General features: G+C 44.6%; 1 protein-coding gene across 2 annotated transcripts in view; it reads right to left on the bottom strand.

Moving 5' to 3' along the window:
* dlgap1b (discs, large homolog-associated protein 1b) overlaps positions 1–17,416 on the bottom strand; it is a gene marked incomplete at its 5' end in the record, with an annotated part of 40,878 nt that overhangs the window by 6,081 nt on the left and 17,381 nt on the right. For both annotated transcript variants that reach the window (XM_083936143.1, XM_083936144.1), the window contains 2 exons: positions 1,100–1,179; positions 1,263–1,648. In XM_083936143.1, the coding sequence (XP_083792269.1) occupies positions 1,100–1,179; positions 1,263–1,648 (466 nt within the window). The remainder of the gene's footprint in view (positions 1–1,099; positions 1,180–1,262; positions 1,649–17,416) is intronic.

The raw sequence follows: 17,416 nt of genomic DNA, 5'->3' as shown, positions 1-17,416 counted from the left end.
TGTCTGGGAATCTAATGTAAGAGGCAGCATGCCCAGACCTCCCAGGTACACGCACGCACGCACGCACGCACGCACGCATGCACGCACGCACGCATGCACGCACGCACACGAATGGACCAATACACACGATGCATGCCAACAGGTAAACAATCAAAATTACCCTCCGTCCCACTCCAAACATTAACCAGATAAATGCACAACCTGCAGTGCTGCATAGGATCCAAGCCTCCGCAGAATAGAAGGTGTCTGGGTAGGTTAATATTTGTCTTGGCAAGTCCGGGAACTCAGAGCTTGGTCAGTCAGCTGAGACCTCCCCTTTCAGAAAGCCCCTCACATTCCCTGACACTGAGTAAGTGTGCGTTTAAAAGTGTTGGACTCAGCCCTCACTGTGACCTTTGATTAAAGGTGATGTCTCTTTGAATTCCCGAAGCATGCCTTGGTTACAGCACAAAACCAGTACCGTGGCTAAATCGGTCAACTTGCTTCACCAAACAGAAGGTCACTGTTTTGACAGGGTGAACCAAGGCAGACAAAGAAACCATAAAAGTCTGTGTGTCCCGACAGAGGTTCTCGATAAGCCTGCTGCAATGTGAGCTAATGAAACAGCATGCACACTAGGCTGCTTCTCTTCAAACTGGGAACATGTTGCAGAATGAGAGGCTGTAGCTGACAGCACAGCAGTCTCTCAGTACTCTCAGAACTAAACAAACCCAATAAAACTCCCTCCCTTTTTCTCCCTCTCTCCCTCCCTCCCACGCAAACACACACACACAGCCTGAAAGTAGCCTGAATCACAATGACTGGAGCAACAGATGGCTGTCAACTCACCCCCTCCACCTTCCCAGCTCCCTGCACCACATCCTCTGGCCCAGCTGTCACTTGGGGCCCCTGGCTGAGGGGGCTCTGACACCAACCTCCGCTGAACTGGGGACAGCTGCTGCAGGAAAGCCAGTGCAGGGGGCAAAAGCTTGCACTGCACACTACAAACCTCTCTCTGTCTTCACAAGTTGTCTTCCTGGGCATGCTATCTCTGCCTCATCCCTCCCACCAGACTTATCCAGTTTCACTTTTACAACCCCTTCTTTCTATCTCTACTCACCATCGCTCATCCTCCACCTGAATTCCTATCGACTGGAATTTAGACTGCTCCTCCGTCGGCTCTCCTTCCTCCGGGTCCACCTAGGAGGAGGGGAGAAGCTGTCAAACCTCATGCCTGAGTTTTACTTTAGAAATTCAACAGAAACCCTGGCTCATCCACAAACCTGGATCCCTATGGAGAGGCACTTGCGGAGTGCCTCCCTCTGCGCCTTGCTGTCTGCGGAGACGTGAGCGACGGCAGAGGTGGTGGCGGTGGCAGTGATAGTGATGGTGCTGTTGGTGACGTGCTGGCTGGCAGGGCCGTGCACCTGAGCATTGGCTGCCTCTATAGCTGCCGTCAGGGCCTTCATGCTGTCGATGCTCTCAGTGGAGTTGGACAGGCCCGTCTGAGAGCTGATGCCAGTCCGCGGGCCCGAGCCCCCGTCCATGTAGGCATCCTGAGCAGACTCGGTGCTGCTCTGTGCCGTAATGGATATGAAGGGTTTGGACGGGGTGGTCCGTGGTGGGACTGGGGGAGGCGTCTTCTTGTAGGTGGTGATGCATGATGACACTACAGGAAGGAAAGAGAAAGATGAAAGTACATCTCACAGGAGCTGTTAATCTGTTAAATGAAACATAAGTGCAACAATTTTACACAGGAAGTTCAGTTCACTCCTCAGTACTCAGTACTATACAGTCTTTGAAAAACATGGATTACAAACTGGAGATGTAGAGTTTGAAAAAGTTTTTTAGGAGGCAGGATTGAGTTGCATTATGGGGAATATAAAGAAATAGTTTTTTTTTAATTGAACCTATACAAGAGACTATCTATGCCTCTGCTGAAAATAATGACGAATGATAAAGCGGGCGAAATATAAATATAAACAAGATAAATACAATATTAAATATGTATGTATTAAATACAATAACCAGCAGAAATTTTAAATTAAAAAAATGTGAATGAAAGCATGAAAATACGACATAGAAAATGAAAAAAAGTGGATGAATAATGGACTATATATATGAGTTGCTGCCTGAGAGAAAAATGACTTTGAACAGCTGACACATTGACAGTTTACCCAGAGGTCTTAGGTCCTTGTGTTGGAGTCAAAATGGACAGTAGATTAGGGGCAACTTTAACAAATCAGAGCCTCGTCTAGTAATAGGATTAGTATGTCAGCCACTTGACCCACTGATCTAGATGGTTAAGCCCTCTCCGTACTTACTGTACACATCCAGAACAATTTGAAGGTGCCAAATATAGCCTTGCGTGTTTGTTGTGCCTTATTGTTGTTTGCACACACAATTGCACAGAAGTTAAATTATATTTCTGATAAAGCACATTAGTTAAATTACACTGCAGAAGACAGCCAGAGAGCTCAGTACACTCCCAAGGCTTCGTATTAAATCCATGCAAATAGATATTAAAAAGCATCACAGTGCTGCTCAGTAATAATCTCCTTCTTTCTGTCAGTGCTCTCTCCCTCTCAGGTTACAGCTACATGTTCGGCACAGACAATAGAGCCTCTCACACAAACTGACTCGTAAGCCTGTGTAGAGACACATGCCAACAGACAAAAAAAACAAAACTCTTTTTGAAGAAAGACAAAAACAGCCACCTCCTAACTATATTATGCCTTGGAATCTCCTTCCTGGCCTGGTGCTATCATCAAAACTAGGTCGCTGCCTCTCTCTCTGCTCTGCCTCAAAACTAGGACACCGGGTTTCCTGGATCCCGTTTAATCCCTACAAAAGACAAACATCCTACCGTGGCGGGATTGCTGCTCTGTGTGCGGCAGACAACTGTTGCCAACCACACCCAGCACGAGCAGCCATGTCTAAAACTATTAGAGCAGGATGTTGTTTGCTTTGTGTCTTGCCATCTCACTGACAGCTTCAGAGAGGCCATAACATATTGGAGGTGAACAGAGGGCTGACTTCATCCTCTTGGTTTGTCAGAGTCATCTGCTGCCCTCCCTCCTCCTGCCCCGGCAGCACTGATTGGATGACCCCAGACGACATTTCAGTCAGGTTTTGACAAGCTGGAAAGTACTCAGACAGGATGAATGCTGCATTGAGATGAGATCACAGTTGCTAATATGAGTGCCTTTGATGGTTGGCTAACAAACCACAAGAAAGACAAAGAAGATGACGTGTATATCCTTATATGGCTAACAGGCACATGTTTTGAGAGATACTGTATATGTGGGAATTACTGTCAAAGACATGTTAGGCAGGATTGTCTGAGCATGCCGCGATATGCAGCACTGTCTCAACTTTTTACAGATGTCTAGGGAATATGGTCCAAAACCAGGGCTAATCTTCAGAAAGGTCACTGAGTACAGACCCACAAGAGAACAAAAAATACACAGTGAACACACAAATTCACTCACGCAAAGGGGAAAGGGTGAGGTCCTGCCCCTATCAGGCGTGGAGGTTCAAAGGATAGAATGTCAGCCCCTTTCACAGCTTCTATCCCCTGAAGTCATCTAAAAGTCACACTGTGTGTGTGTGTGTGTGTGTGTGTGTGTGTGTGTGTGTGTGTGTGTGTGTGTGCATGTGTGTGTGTGTGTGTGTGTGTGTGTGTGTGTGTGTGTGTGTGTGTGTGTGTGTGTGTGTGTGTGTGTGTGTGTGTGTGTGTGTGTGTGTGTGTGTGTGTGTGTGTGTGCATGTGCGTGATGGATGATTGTATATGTGTGTGTTCTCCTATCAGGCCCAGAGAAGGGCTAAAGAACAGAGGGTTTTCATCTGCTCAATAAAGCGCTGTATGAAACAGGAGACGGCGCGTCATGTCCCACCTAGCTGTCACCGCAAGAGCCAGACACGCTGGAGAATGACGGGGGGTTTTGAATGCCAAGACAGGTTAAGTAAACACACCCGGGAGTCGGAACATGCCCACGCACACATGTATGCGCACGCGGGCCAGCAGACATGCACACGCAGGCACGGAGGCACACAAATAACATTGACACAACCCAGCTTAACGTTTCAACCTCTCCACATCAAGGGAGCCCACAGGCTTCCTGCCACTGATATGCTCTCCATTCATCAGGAGCTGTTGTCAACAGTGACATGGCCAATGTCAGTGACTTGGAAGTTACGAGTGTGTCATCGAACATTTAGCAAAATGAATGTATTTAAAGTGCCAATGTACAAAAAACTCTAAACTTAAAAAAAAAAAGTGGATCTTCTAATTCTTGCCTGTCTGACAAGAGTGAGGGGAAAGCTGACCAACACTACTGTTCTGATAAAACAGCAGCCAAGTTTCCAGTTTCCACAGAAATGATAAGAAAATAGTTTGATCCTCAAGCTTCACAGCCCTGGACCTCCCATGCACACAGTCAAGGACAGAGTGAAGTAAGAATGTAATGCAAGATACCTTCAGACCCTTAAAAAGGAATGTAGAAAACTCTCTTCACCAACCACTGATGAGCACACACAAATAAGTTTTCTGGCACTCCATAATATCAGGTTAGTGGAGCTTTGATCACAGAGCAAAAAAGACATCATTCATGTTCTCTCTTGAACCGAGAACAACTTCCTCTCACTTAATGGAAAAGGGAATTGTGGATTTTCATCTCTCCTCCCTCACAGAGGTAGGTGCAGCCTGCTGCGAGCATTGTCATACCAGAGAGAAGAGTTTGTGAATGACAAAACTCTAGTGGCTCTCTGCCAAATCCCTCTTTTGACAAATACTTCAAAAGTCCCATGCCGACAAGTTGGTGTGAATAGCATTTCTTCTTGGCAGAGCACTCCCCCACCTCTGGGCTTGATAATATCAAAGAAAGCCCTCTTCTCTCCCCTGAGACACAGCACAGTCTCTATTCATCTATCCTGCCCTCAGAACAAAAACCGATTTGCTAGCCACCTCTTCTTTTTTGGCTCTGTTGATCACTGTGTCTGCTGCATAGGTGTTTCCTTTATTTATTCATCATGTTCATGTTACTAGACAGATTGAAGGCAGACAGCTGCCTTGTAATCTCCGATCTGTGTATCTGTGTGATAGGCCACTTCAAAGAGCAGACGGTTTGGTTTAAGAGGCTAGCTAACAGGAACGGGCTCCCCCATGCGGGGGCCAAGGGCAAATCCACCATCATCCAAACAAATACAAAGGCCCGGAAAGGGGGCGGTCTGTATGGGGGAACATTGACAGCTGAGCCCAGCTGCACTATGTTTGGGATGAGGGTCTGCCAGAGGGGAGAGGGCAGAGAATATTGAACAGAGAAGAGGAGCTGAGCAAGACGGAGGAGGAGGAGGAGGAGGAGGCGGAGGAGGCGGAGGGGGAGGAGGAGGAGGGGGTAAATCCAGGAATTACTGCCTGGCTCCGTCTGCTCACTCTCTGTCCATTTGTCCATCTCCCTCTCTCCCTATCTTTCTGTCATACACAAACGCACACACGCATAGAAAACCAGCTGGAGTCCTTTGTGATGTCGTCACCATGGCGACACATAGCAACATGAAGTTTGCTGGGAGGCTTGGCGTTTTACCAGCAGCAAGCAGAGGGAAGCTTCTGCTGGGCCATTTGTTTACCTTGACAGGGTACACTGCAGCTGCACTGACACCCACCTAAACACCAGCCAACAAGAAAACACGGCCGGAATAATGGGTCGCAGCTAGTGTAAATTAAAAATCAAATAAACACCAGTTTTGCAAAGCGTGAACAACTGGGTGCTACTGTGTTGTAAATTAACATCCAATAATAACTCTTGCCCTGAAGCATGGGCTTTGTGCTGCTGAGTACTGAACTCTACCAACCAGTTTGTCTTGGATCCATGTCAAAAAAGCTTGTCACTGGGTTTCCGGGACAGTGCCAGGTGAGATGACAATAACCTGAGCGGTTCACACAGGTTGACATTACACTTCTGTTGTGAACAACAATACAGCGATGCAAAGCACAAAGTAATTGACTCAACACGTCTTCCAGTAGGCTCCTATGAGTACTGTAAAAAAAAAAATAAAGAAAGAAAGACAAAGAATTGCAGAAGCCTTGAGATTCAAAGTGTTATGATGTGTTAAAATAATCTAGCATAACAGGTTGTTCATCACTGCTTATCAGTTAATACTACAGAGACACAACAAAGCCTCCACACACTGTATACAATGATCCTTTAAAAGTCCTCTGACAGCCCTGTGACTCACCTGAAAGTCAGACCCTCATGTCAGTCTACGCCTCTCAGCCACCAGAGGTCAAAGGTCACCACAGAGGCTTTCTGCTCTCCAGATGCCTGAACTCTCTCAGACACAATAGCTCACTGTGTGCGCCTCTGTGTGTATGCATGTGGAAGTTGGTACTCTGCCCATTTAAAGAAGTATATTTAGCATGTGTGAGTGCTTGTTGGGGTGGGAGCTCTCAATGCAAATGGTGCCAGTGTTGTAAACATCCTGCATTAACTGTTTTTCTTGAGTAAAACATAGGCATGCATATCAGCACAAAACATTTGTTCAATTTGCCTCTGGTCTTCTCAGACCAACAGTGCTATCAACAAAGCTGTGTACTCAGTGTGCCCGTTTTGACAGAAACCTGTGTCAACAGTGGGTAACCACTCTGGCATTGTTTCTCCAGAATCACTAGATAAGAGTGTGTTTACAACTGTCAGCCACCGCTAAATCTGGTAAGCAGCTGCTCGCTGTTAGGCAACAGATTCACTTCACTTAACCCACTTTCCTGAGCTTCAAGTTCAAATAGAGCCTGGTTACCTGCATTCCTCTTTTAAGGCCTGATGCTCTCTTCCCCCTGTCAATCAGTGACAGGCAAGGAGAGACATGCCGAGAGTTAAAAACTAATGGGGCAGGAAATGAGAGTTCACATTCTAAACAAATACTTTTAGTGATCACATTTGCCCAATATTTCCACTGCATGTTGCAGCTCTACTCAACTTGACTCGTTTCCATTGGCAAAAGCTGTGGATAGTACCTGGTACTTTTCTGGTACCGCCTCGGTTGAGGTTCAGCTGGTCAAGTTACTTAACTTACTTAAGCTACTTCTTGTTTAGCATTCCGGTGAACTGGAATGAGAATTAAATGAGTTAACCGTGTAACTCTGCAAGACTTCCGATTTTGGACTGAACGGATCAAATTCTGATATTACCACAGGTCATTTTGTGGGAGTTGTGACGCTTGTAGAAAAGTATCCACTGGATTACAGTGAAAGTCTCAATCCCTGCTGCCTTGACGATGTGATGCTTTGAAGTTTACCTCTGTGGGGGAGCTAACATCACTCTTGAAGTATGTAACTGATTGTTTTATATCCCTCTAAAATCTCAAAATAGCTAACATTGACTGTAACAGCAGTATAATCGTCAACATCAACACTGTAACTAGCAACTAGACTTTTGTGGCACTGTCAGGTATAATCATCCAGGATTTGGTATAAATATGTGATCCCAAAGTTCCTCTACATTACTGAAGCATGTGAGCTAATCTCCTGAAGACTTTTCTTACATGACGGCAGTTTTCCCATTAGACCCTATGATGGCTCCAGGCCGTTTCTATTGTTCTCCGTTGCTCCTTGGCAAGGGCTTTACCCTGACTAGTCCACGACAACATGAAGAGACACATCAGCCTTTTGTTTCTCTCCAAAAGACATGCCTGCAGGGGGTTGAAAGAGCACAGTCACTTAACGTAAGAGGAGAAGGAGAGAGATAAAGAAAGAACAATAGAAAGAGAAGTGAGAAAAAGGATGAGAGGACGAGGGGAGAAGTTTGCTGTGCCGTTTCCTTCAGTTCCTGTACATTCCAGCTGCTCTGTGGGGCATAAACCTGAGCATTAGCCCGAGCGCTAAAGCTAACACACCCACACATCTCACGCATGCTTTCACTGCACTCATTTCCCACAGCATTGCTCATCAACTGACTGAGACTTTTAAGAGTAGACTGAGTGACACATCGCATGTGCCGGCAATGACAGCATGGGCAACTGTAACAAGCCATATCTAAAAACAGAATCATGCAGCTGGGGGACATCAGGTAGTGATTCACTTAAACTGGCTTTGTGATTGAGCAATGACTAGGTCTACATAAATCTCAGTATATGGAGCTTGTTAATGTCAAGCACACAGAGCTAGGATAGGATAGAGCGAAAGAAAAAGGACAGAGTCTTAATGCTGGCATTTCGTGTTGTTAAGTGGATAATACAGGCCACTTAGGCCAGTGTCTGCTACACTAAAAATACCCACAACAACACAGCAATGTTGCCACCACACTGTCTCCATGTGCTAAACACAGCTCCCTGATAAAACATGACAGACTGTCCACAAGAACTAAAAGTCTGTGGAGTTACGGTGAGTATAGGAAAACATAACCACAAGCTTGGGGAGTAATGGACTCTGGGACAAAATAGCTAACACCAAGCAAAGAAGACAAAAAGACAATGCTAACAAACATATACGCGTGCATACACACACACACACGCAGACGAATCGGCCTTAAGTGAGAGGGCTGAAACACAATGCAGATGTCATGTCATTACATGAAGGATCACTGCTTGCTGCAGCTGCTATTTACATATAAATGCAGCAGAATGTGGTCAAAAGTTCACCTCTCCTTTCTGTGGTGTGCATGCGACAAGCACTCTGGGGATTATCTTTAAGAAGCAGGAGAGGTCATAACTTGGTTCATAAAATGACTCGGCACAGAAAGTACCAGGAAAACTGGCTGACTGTTTTTTTTTTCTTTTTTTACAAGACTTTGAGTTTACTCTTCCAGGAATGCCTTGAAACATCAGCGTTGGATGTTGTTTCACAGTCCTGGACCCCCCCCCCCACACACACACACACACACATTCCTTCCTCCTCTCCCCTGTTTGACGTTCTTTGTCCTGACCACTTGCACATGGAGGGGAAAGGAGACACTGGCTGGCTTAATCCACAGCCAGAGGCATGCTAAAGCCATCTGGGCCCAAAACCAAACGTAAGGCCTTCTGCGTCTCCTATATGAGTGGAGCAACGGGCAGGCGGGGAGGGGAGGAGGACGGATGGAGAGACAGAGATGGAAAGTTCAGAGAGAGAGAAAGAGCAAAATGAGGGAAAAAAAAGAGAGGATAAGGTAGGAGGTACAAGAGGGGCTATGGGGGGATTTGGAACAAGAACCAGGCTACACTGACGCATACTGTCTTTTGTGGTTTCCAGTCCTGACCCTCTGACCCTATACATCCTGTTGAAGGGGTGGAGGGGGGCGGAGGGAAAGACGAGATGGCAGCCAGCTATAGGCACCTACTGCATGTGTGTGCATCTGCGTGTGTCGAAAGCAGCGGGCAACAGAGACGTGTCTCAGAGGTAAATATGAATATAGATGCTGCAGAGCTCTGTCTCTCAGGTGTGACTTTTCACACCCCGTCTTCCCTCTCTTTCTACGTGTTTACATCCACTCCCCGCAAAATCTTGCGGGGGGGGAGGAACAAAAGTCTCTCCAACATTCCCACTCTCCTGCCGAGAGCACTCGTTTGTCTCCTGCATTCCTTTCCCCATTCATCTCTTTCTCTCTCTCTCTCTCCCCTCCTGGATTGAAAAAAAAACCCTGCTACTCTTTACACGGGGGAGGGGTCTGAGAGTGTCTTAAAAAAACCTGAGTGGAATCAGTCCCCCTTACCCGCAGCCTCCCCCCTCTTCCTCCTTTCCTCCCCGTTTTACTTGGTTAGTGAAGCAGCAAAGCCCAAAGAAAGGGAGGAGAAAGAGGAGATGCATTCTTTCTCTCCCTCTCGCTGTCTCTCAGTATGTATCAGGGGTGAGTTGTGGCTTATTTTTAATGACTGGTTAATAAAATAAAAAGAGGGGGGCTGGGTCTATTCCCCGCCGGCCGCTTACACACAGGCTAAGTCACTCAGACACATACACACACACACACACACACACACACACACACACACACACACATTACTGTAGCCGAGTCTGGGACTTTCACAGAGAAGTCTTTAATTTGCACTGGGGCCTGGCCTCCCACACTGCACAGCCCAAACCACCCACTTACAGACATGCACCATTCCTCAGCGTTACTCCAACATACTCCCTCCCCTCTTGTGCAGTGAAAGCAACATGAACACCACAATTTAGCTGTCAAATAAAGTCTAAAAAACTTTCAACATTCTGTCAAGAGAATGGAGCAAAAAGCATGTTTCGTCTTTGCATCTGCTTGGCGGAGGGTTTAACTCTATCTCCTAACCCCTCTCCTGTTTTTCATTCACCCAGAGGTTTGATTTGGCGGGCCCTGCCTTGCCCAGCTTTAGCACGCAGGAGCCATGAGGATCATCCACAGTAAACACTAAGGAAATCCTTTTGGGGCTTTGCTTTTTCCTTTGCTCCTTGTGATGCCAAAACATTGACAGGAAGAGCAAAAAGGGGGGAGTGGGACAGCCCCTACCTGACAGAGCAGCCCCTGTGTCCACCTGATCAGACACGCCAAATGCGCTGTTTACATCTTGGCATTCGGGAAAACACTCCTTGACTAACAGACTCCTTCTTTTTTTTAGCAGGGAGCTGGTGTATGTGTTCTTTCTGCAGTGTGGGGGACAGCAGGGGTCCAGTGCCGCAGCCATTTCTTGTGTTTGCCGTAGCCCTGTCAGCTCCTCTCTGTGCCCCTCTTTTATTTTTACCCTCCCTCCTGGGTTTTTTTCAAACCAAGAGCAGGAGTAGATGGATGAATGACATTGTCTTCCTGTGTCAAAAGATACCCAAACGCCACTCTTCCTCCCTAAATGGCTATAATCAAAGCATTCCAGGTTATAACAAGCTGGGACCAATTAAGTCGTAAGTAAACACGAACACCTAACAACCACTAACAAAAGCTTTAAGTCCTGCAGATTGATCCCATTGACTTTTATTCTGCGCTAGAGCTTGTCCAGGCAGGAAATCACTGTTGATTCAGGCTGTGGAAAAGCACAATAATTACACATGATTGATACAATGATATAGCAATTTCTGCACAAATATTTAGCAAGTGCCTACAGGTGCAATTCATCTGCATATATTACTTTAGATCACACTGCATCAGAGCGTCATGTTACGCATTATTTGGGCCAAACTCAACACTTCTCCAGATTACACAAATTTGACTTGGCGACATGCTTCACAGCAGCTGAGGCTATGATGACATCTAGCGAAGGTTTTCATATTGCAAGTGAAGAATTTTCTCTTTTCCTGGCTTGTATCTGGATCACCAGAACATGATTTATTTCAAGCACCGGACATTGTACAATTAGGTTATTGAATTCAACAGGAAGACTGAAGCTCAAATGACACATTAAACTGCAACCATACAAGCTGGAATAACAGGTAAGTAAATCCACAGATGTATAAACATCTGAACTAAATTCAGTTGCGCTGCATCTGTTAATCTGATGACAAACACCCGTAAACTGACATTGAGCTGTAAAAAAGTGATGCTGAGTGTGTCTTGTTGCCTTGTGTCAATGAAAGAACGACAGTGCAAGTTCCCACTGGCTTGCATTCTCAGACAGTCGTGACAGGCTGAAGTAATTACTGAGTGGTTAACACACCAGCATGGCTAGGATTTATCTCCTCCAGGAAGAGAGATAGCCAAATCACAGTTTACCCACATCGAGCCTCCTGGTTTGGGCTTGATCCCGCAGCTGCAAAACGGAGAAGCCACACACAGACACTTTAACACTTGTGCGCCGTACACACACCCACATGCTCAGAAGCTCCATTGAGATATAGCTGCCAACCACGACTGGTGTCTTTCCCCTTTTTACTCCACATGTATGCAGTTCTAGTGTGTCACCACATGCCTCGACCCAGCCCTCGTTTCCTGTCAAACACACCTACTCCTGCACCATCAAAGCATGTGGGATGACAGCATTATGCAGGTGTGTGTGAGAGAGAGAGAATCTGAGAGAGAGATGACACCAGAGCACTGTTTAATTTATCCCCTCTTTGAATAATAATTCCACCTTAGAGGATGGAAGCTTTGATCCACTGACACACAGGTGTATTTCACATGCATCATAGGTTGCTAAGGCAGGGGTTTATCTGTCCCTGTAATTAACGCCCGAGCATGGAGAACGATCTGAGTGTTTGCGTGTGTGTGTGTGTGTGTGTGTGTGTGTGTGTGTGTGTGTGTGTGTGTGTGTGGGGGGGGGGGGGGGGGGGGGGGGCTGAGAAACGGACATGGCAGACTGGATTAATGGAGCTCAAAGGAACATTCCTCCTCTGAGAACATTGTTTGATCTCCATGTCTCTCAGGCACATATACATCATCAAGCAAAGAATGAATGTCAGTCATGATTCAGGGGTACAGTGTCTTACACACTGAACACTCATTTCCTCTATTGCTACCTTTTGAACACGCACACAAACACACTGGAAGTGTCGATAAGACACACAGTGTGTCTAAAATAATGCCTGACAGCAGTGCCACAAGATGAAACTTGTGCGTTGCCCCATAAACTGAGACTTGCTGCTGTGCTGAGACATCCAGCTGGATTGACACTAAAACTGGGGATGAAGCTCCCTCTAGTGGTGATAAATCAGAATTGAAAAAAGTGAAAAATGAATACAATTCAATTGCTGCTGAATGAAAGTAAAGTATGATGCTATAAAATCCTTATTTAATCCGTTACATTTTCAACTTTTTATTCAATACCTTACATATCAACTTCATGCTTAAATTACACTTAACGTATGGAATTCATTTTGGGATGAGCTGGTGATCATAGTTCATGGAAAAGGCCATTGGTCATTTGTTATGATGATGTAGCAGTTACAATAACTGTCATTACATTCAGGCAATACACTGTTTATATGTACTTTTGTTCATTTCTACAAAATTTCAAACATTGAGTGGTACCTTACCACTAAATGTTGAAACTGGACAGCCATCTCAGTGATACAGAGAGTGAGTTGCACTTTGGTTTGTATTGTCTATTGTCTTTTGTATTGTCTTTTGACTGAGAACTATGCAATATTATGCATTTCTTTTGGTTTTGTATATGTCACCTTAGATTATTATTATATTATATTATTATACTTATTATACATTTATTTTTGATGGCAAAAGTGATGTGAGTCCCGGCACACTACATCAGAAATTGGCCAGATATAAACAACATCAGACCAAAACTGTCATCTTTTCTGTTATTTTTTGTGCCCACTTATACAAAAAGAAAAGAAAAGAAAAGGCTAATACACAAAGTGTTGGAACCATCTATAAAGTTTTTTTTAAGTTAGAGGAAATGGGAAATCAAATATGATATTGCACCGATTTATAGCATAGCTAGCATCATATGAAAGCTACTCTTATTCTACACATTCCTTTCTTTCTTGCTCATACTTAAATTATATTATTGAACAACTGGGATTTGTTCATGAAGAGTACGTGCAATTCAAAAGAGTAACAGCATGTGATGTGTATTTATAGACCGGAGACGATATTGTGTTGATAAGGAGTTGGTAAGTGAGGACAGGATCAGCGAGCTCCGTTAATTAACGACCATATTTTCGCCTGACCTCTTTCTCTTTGTTCTTCTGTCTCTACTCTGCTTTTTATGTGGATTACTAGAAATCTGGAATTAACTTTGCCCACAGCACAGAGGAATTAAGAGACGGATGAAAGAGAGAAGTTGAAAGACTAAAATTGAGTAAAGAAAAAGTAAGTGAGTGAGAAGAAACAATAAATATGCCGGGACATTTAGAGAAATACGTAAGACGCGTTGGTCTGTTTACCCCTGAGCCAGGGAGACTGTTTATGAGTTGCCTGTCAACACAAAGTTACTGTAAATGTGGCACCTCATTCATTGGATGACTGAAATAAAAATATCTGCCTTTCCCTTGGCGAGTACTTCATAAGCCTGGCTTTAACACGATAATTGCTTCTTAAAATGACACGATGAAAGATAGAAAGAGGCATCTGAAGTCTTAGCACCTGTCAAAAGTGAGAGTTTCTGGGAAAATATGACGGGATAATTGACAGAACATGATCGATAGAGAAGAGGTGGGAGAGAGACTCATGGGAGTGTGCTTTGGCAATACTGTCTCACTGCAATAAAGCCTCAGTGAAATGAAGCGAGAGAAAGAGACAGAGCGAAAGTTACAGAAAGAGGGAGGGGAGGATATTGGAAGCTGTGACTGACTCTGTTGGTCCCTATGGTCACAAAGAGCTACAACAAAGCTGAGACAACTGGAAATACTTTACAAAGTGCTATCCACTGCACTACATCAATCCAAACTTATAAACCACAACATGACCTCAGCAGAGAGCTTAAAGTATCCATCCAACATTTCAGACCATACATTACGAACCACTGTATTCAGTATTTTATACGCATCTGCAATCAGGCAAGCATAAAGTAAAATGTTACATGTCATATTGACACATTATGGAAATTTCAGATTATGAGCTAAAACTTGTCATTTTCACACTTTGTTTTCGGTTCCAATTAAGCAAGATACAGCAACTAAACAACAGTGCTCGCTCAATGGAACACAATGGTGGCTGAGTCATAAACTTTCTCAAATTAAAGCTAAACAGCATGCGAAGATGCATTTCAGAGTGCATTTTATGTAAGAAACAGGCAATACAGTAACATAATATGACGTCATATTTGATCGGTGCTGTCTAGTTTGACAGTTTGATCTGAGTTTCGTGAAACTGGACAGACCTGCAAACTGGACACTGTCAGTCGTCGTCTTAAACACGCTATGTATAAGATTAATGGTTGTGATTGGTCAGTCCATGGCCAGGTCAGCTGGAAATCTGTCAGAACAAATGAAGCATTTGTGTGGCAAATTCATCCGATCCGGTTTCCAGACTAGCTGTTTTAATCTGTTTCCTTGTGGTATTTGTGAGGGTTTTTCTTAACCTGACTCTGCCAGATGGATTGATTCGCATTATTCTTATCAGCTCAGTATATCCATCTGGGAAATCTCGTTTGGAGATCTTTTGGGAAGGGGCGAAAATACTGGTTGCTGATTGGATAAACCATCTGTCTATCACCAACATACAGGCCAAATCAACCAATCAGATCAACGTGGCAGGCTTGCTCGATAGCTGCGCTCATCTCATCCACAGAAGTCGGCATGTTGTTTACACTGAACAGTCGCTTCTCATTTCGTCACACTTAAATCCACCTCAAAACCAACGCTGATTAGTTTGTTTGATGGCTTAACAGCTCCAAATTTTCTCAGTCGCACGTTATCAGACTGATCTGCGAGTAGAATAAAATGGAGCTCGCGAGAACAGGATGGTCTCACCAGGCTAGGTTTTTCTGAAAGAAATCCCCTCCACACAAGCACTGCGCAAAAATCTCTGGCTAAATGAAAATGAGAAAACACAAATATAGCACTGTTAAGACCATGCCAAACCAACACGCGGTGTTACAACCCTAACCCTAAAAGTTGGCCAATCAGACGCCTGAAAAAAAAACTACTACTGGAAGGCATCCTGGTTGCAATGGCACATCGATCTCTCCGTAGCACATTTGGATGCCTCTGTTCTTCAATATAGTGGAAGAGTAACTGTACATTATTGTGTAAACAACATAGAACCAGCACTATTTTGGCCATGTCTGCTATTGCACAAAATGTCACCTCATTCCTCACAAAGGAGAGAACAGCGTACACTCTGACGTTATAAGCCAAAATCTCTGTGTCTACGTGACCAAAAAATACCAGTGTAGGTGTGCACAAGGCCTAAGTCTCAGCAAGGAAGCGAATACACCTCAAAGGAGTTAAACCTCAAATGCAGCATACCTGGTTTCTCAACCGGTCGATACAGATCCACATGAGAAAGTCTAGCCAGAAGGCAAAATGTTACTAAACATGTTCCTTTTTGTACTGAAATACTTACAGCAAAGCCCGCTGGGCACAGTCATTCATGAAGCCGTTTACAGCACTATAAGTTTAAACGTCAATACATTTAAACAGCTGGCCCTAAAAAATAAGGTTGTGTAACTGTGCCCTGGAGAAAACCTTTTTCAGGATGAATTTTGAGCCAGTACTGATGGGTTGGGACAATCTGTGAATGAAAGTGAGGGAAACTAACGATCCCTCAGGGTGAAGCAGGTACAGCAAAGACAGTAATGGGATTCTGCTGGGAACAAAACGACTGTACAGCTAGTATGAGCACAAAATAGAACAGAGAAATATAACAAAGGCAGTAAAACAAAGAAATCAATTGAATAGTGTAAGGAATTGTATCACATTTAAAGTAATTCATAGCTTAAAAGTGTTACAGTTACAGTAGCTGTTACCCAGATGCAACAGCTTAACAGCAGTGGTTTTATTTACAGCTTGATAATTAAGAGCCACTTAAAGACTTCCTGGAAGAGTGTGTCAACAGCTGAGCCTCTTCCAACTCTGTCATTTACATGATACAATCCCATGTCTATGGCCTACTTGGATCACTGGACACACGTGTGTACAGCATGTGTGTATCCGCGGCATGTTGTGCTCAGGAGGGTCTTCGAGCCTCGTCTGAAAATAGAGAGCGGAAAGCTGGTAGGTGAGCGGGCAGGCGGCATAGCTGGCCTGGCATCAGTGGCGAGAATGATGTGTGTGCATGACTAACTGCAACACAGATGGCCGGTTGGAGACATTGGACCACAGACTGCTCGTCTGTCACACAGTAGGGTGTAGGGGAGGCCCTCCATGTACCCTAGCAGGCCTCGAACTGGTATATTGCACCAGTGATAGCCTATCGTTTCCCATAAGGCCTGTGGGGCTTGCTTTAACAAGTAGAGAAGACGCCCCCAACCACAACCCCACCCCCAAGAGTTTGACCTAAATAACTAGACTCTGCAGAGACGTGTTGTGATGCTGGGCAAGGCGTTGCTCTGTGTGATGACACCTGTCGTCCTCCCATCAGAGATATGATACCGAAATAGACCGGGAGCTGGAAGGTGTTCAAAATTTCCCGGTTAACACAAGTGGAGGGGAAAGCAAACAGCATGCAAGTTAGATTAATCAATGTAATGTCATTTAGAGTATATTTTAGTTAGAATTAGCCCGAGCTATCACAATCAAACTCTTAAGAACCCATGTTTTATTTAATTGATTCATTTCTGGGTTAATTATAATGTGAGGTCGTGGTATTGGCTCGTGCCTATTGTTATTCTGATTAAAAATGAGCAACTTTGTGTGTTTTCATGGGAAGCATGAATAAGCAGAAAGCTTGGGTTGGGCGCTGATAGTTTTACTGTCAGCAACTTACAATGAATACATAACTTCCGGTAAGTGCTTTCAAAGTAAAGGTCAATGACGCACTTTTTTTTGCTGACCTGCCGTCAGGTAGTTAACTTGCACTCCTTTTAGCCAACACGTGTCCTATGAGGTGCTACGATGCAAATGTGTTTCGCATTGAGTCCGATTTTAATTGGGTGTTTCGGTACTTGT

The sequence above is a fragment of the Echiichthys vipera genome (genome assembly GCF_963691815.1).
Source record: "Echiichthys vipera genome assembly, chromosome: 21".
NCBI lineage: Eukaryota > Metazoa > Chordata > Actinopteri > Perciformes > Trachinidae > Echiichthys > Echiichthys vipera.
Note: the sequence above shows the minus strand (reverse complement) of the source record. Positions and strands in the feature narration are given on the sequence as shown.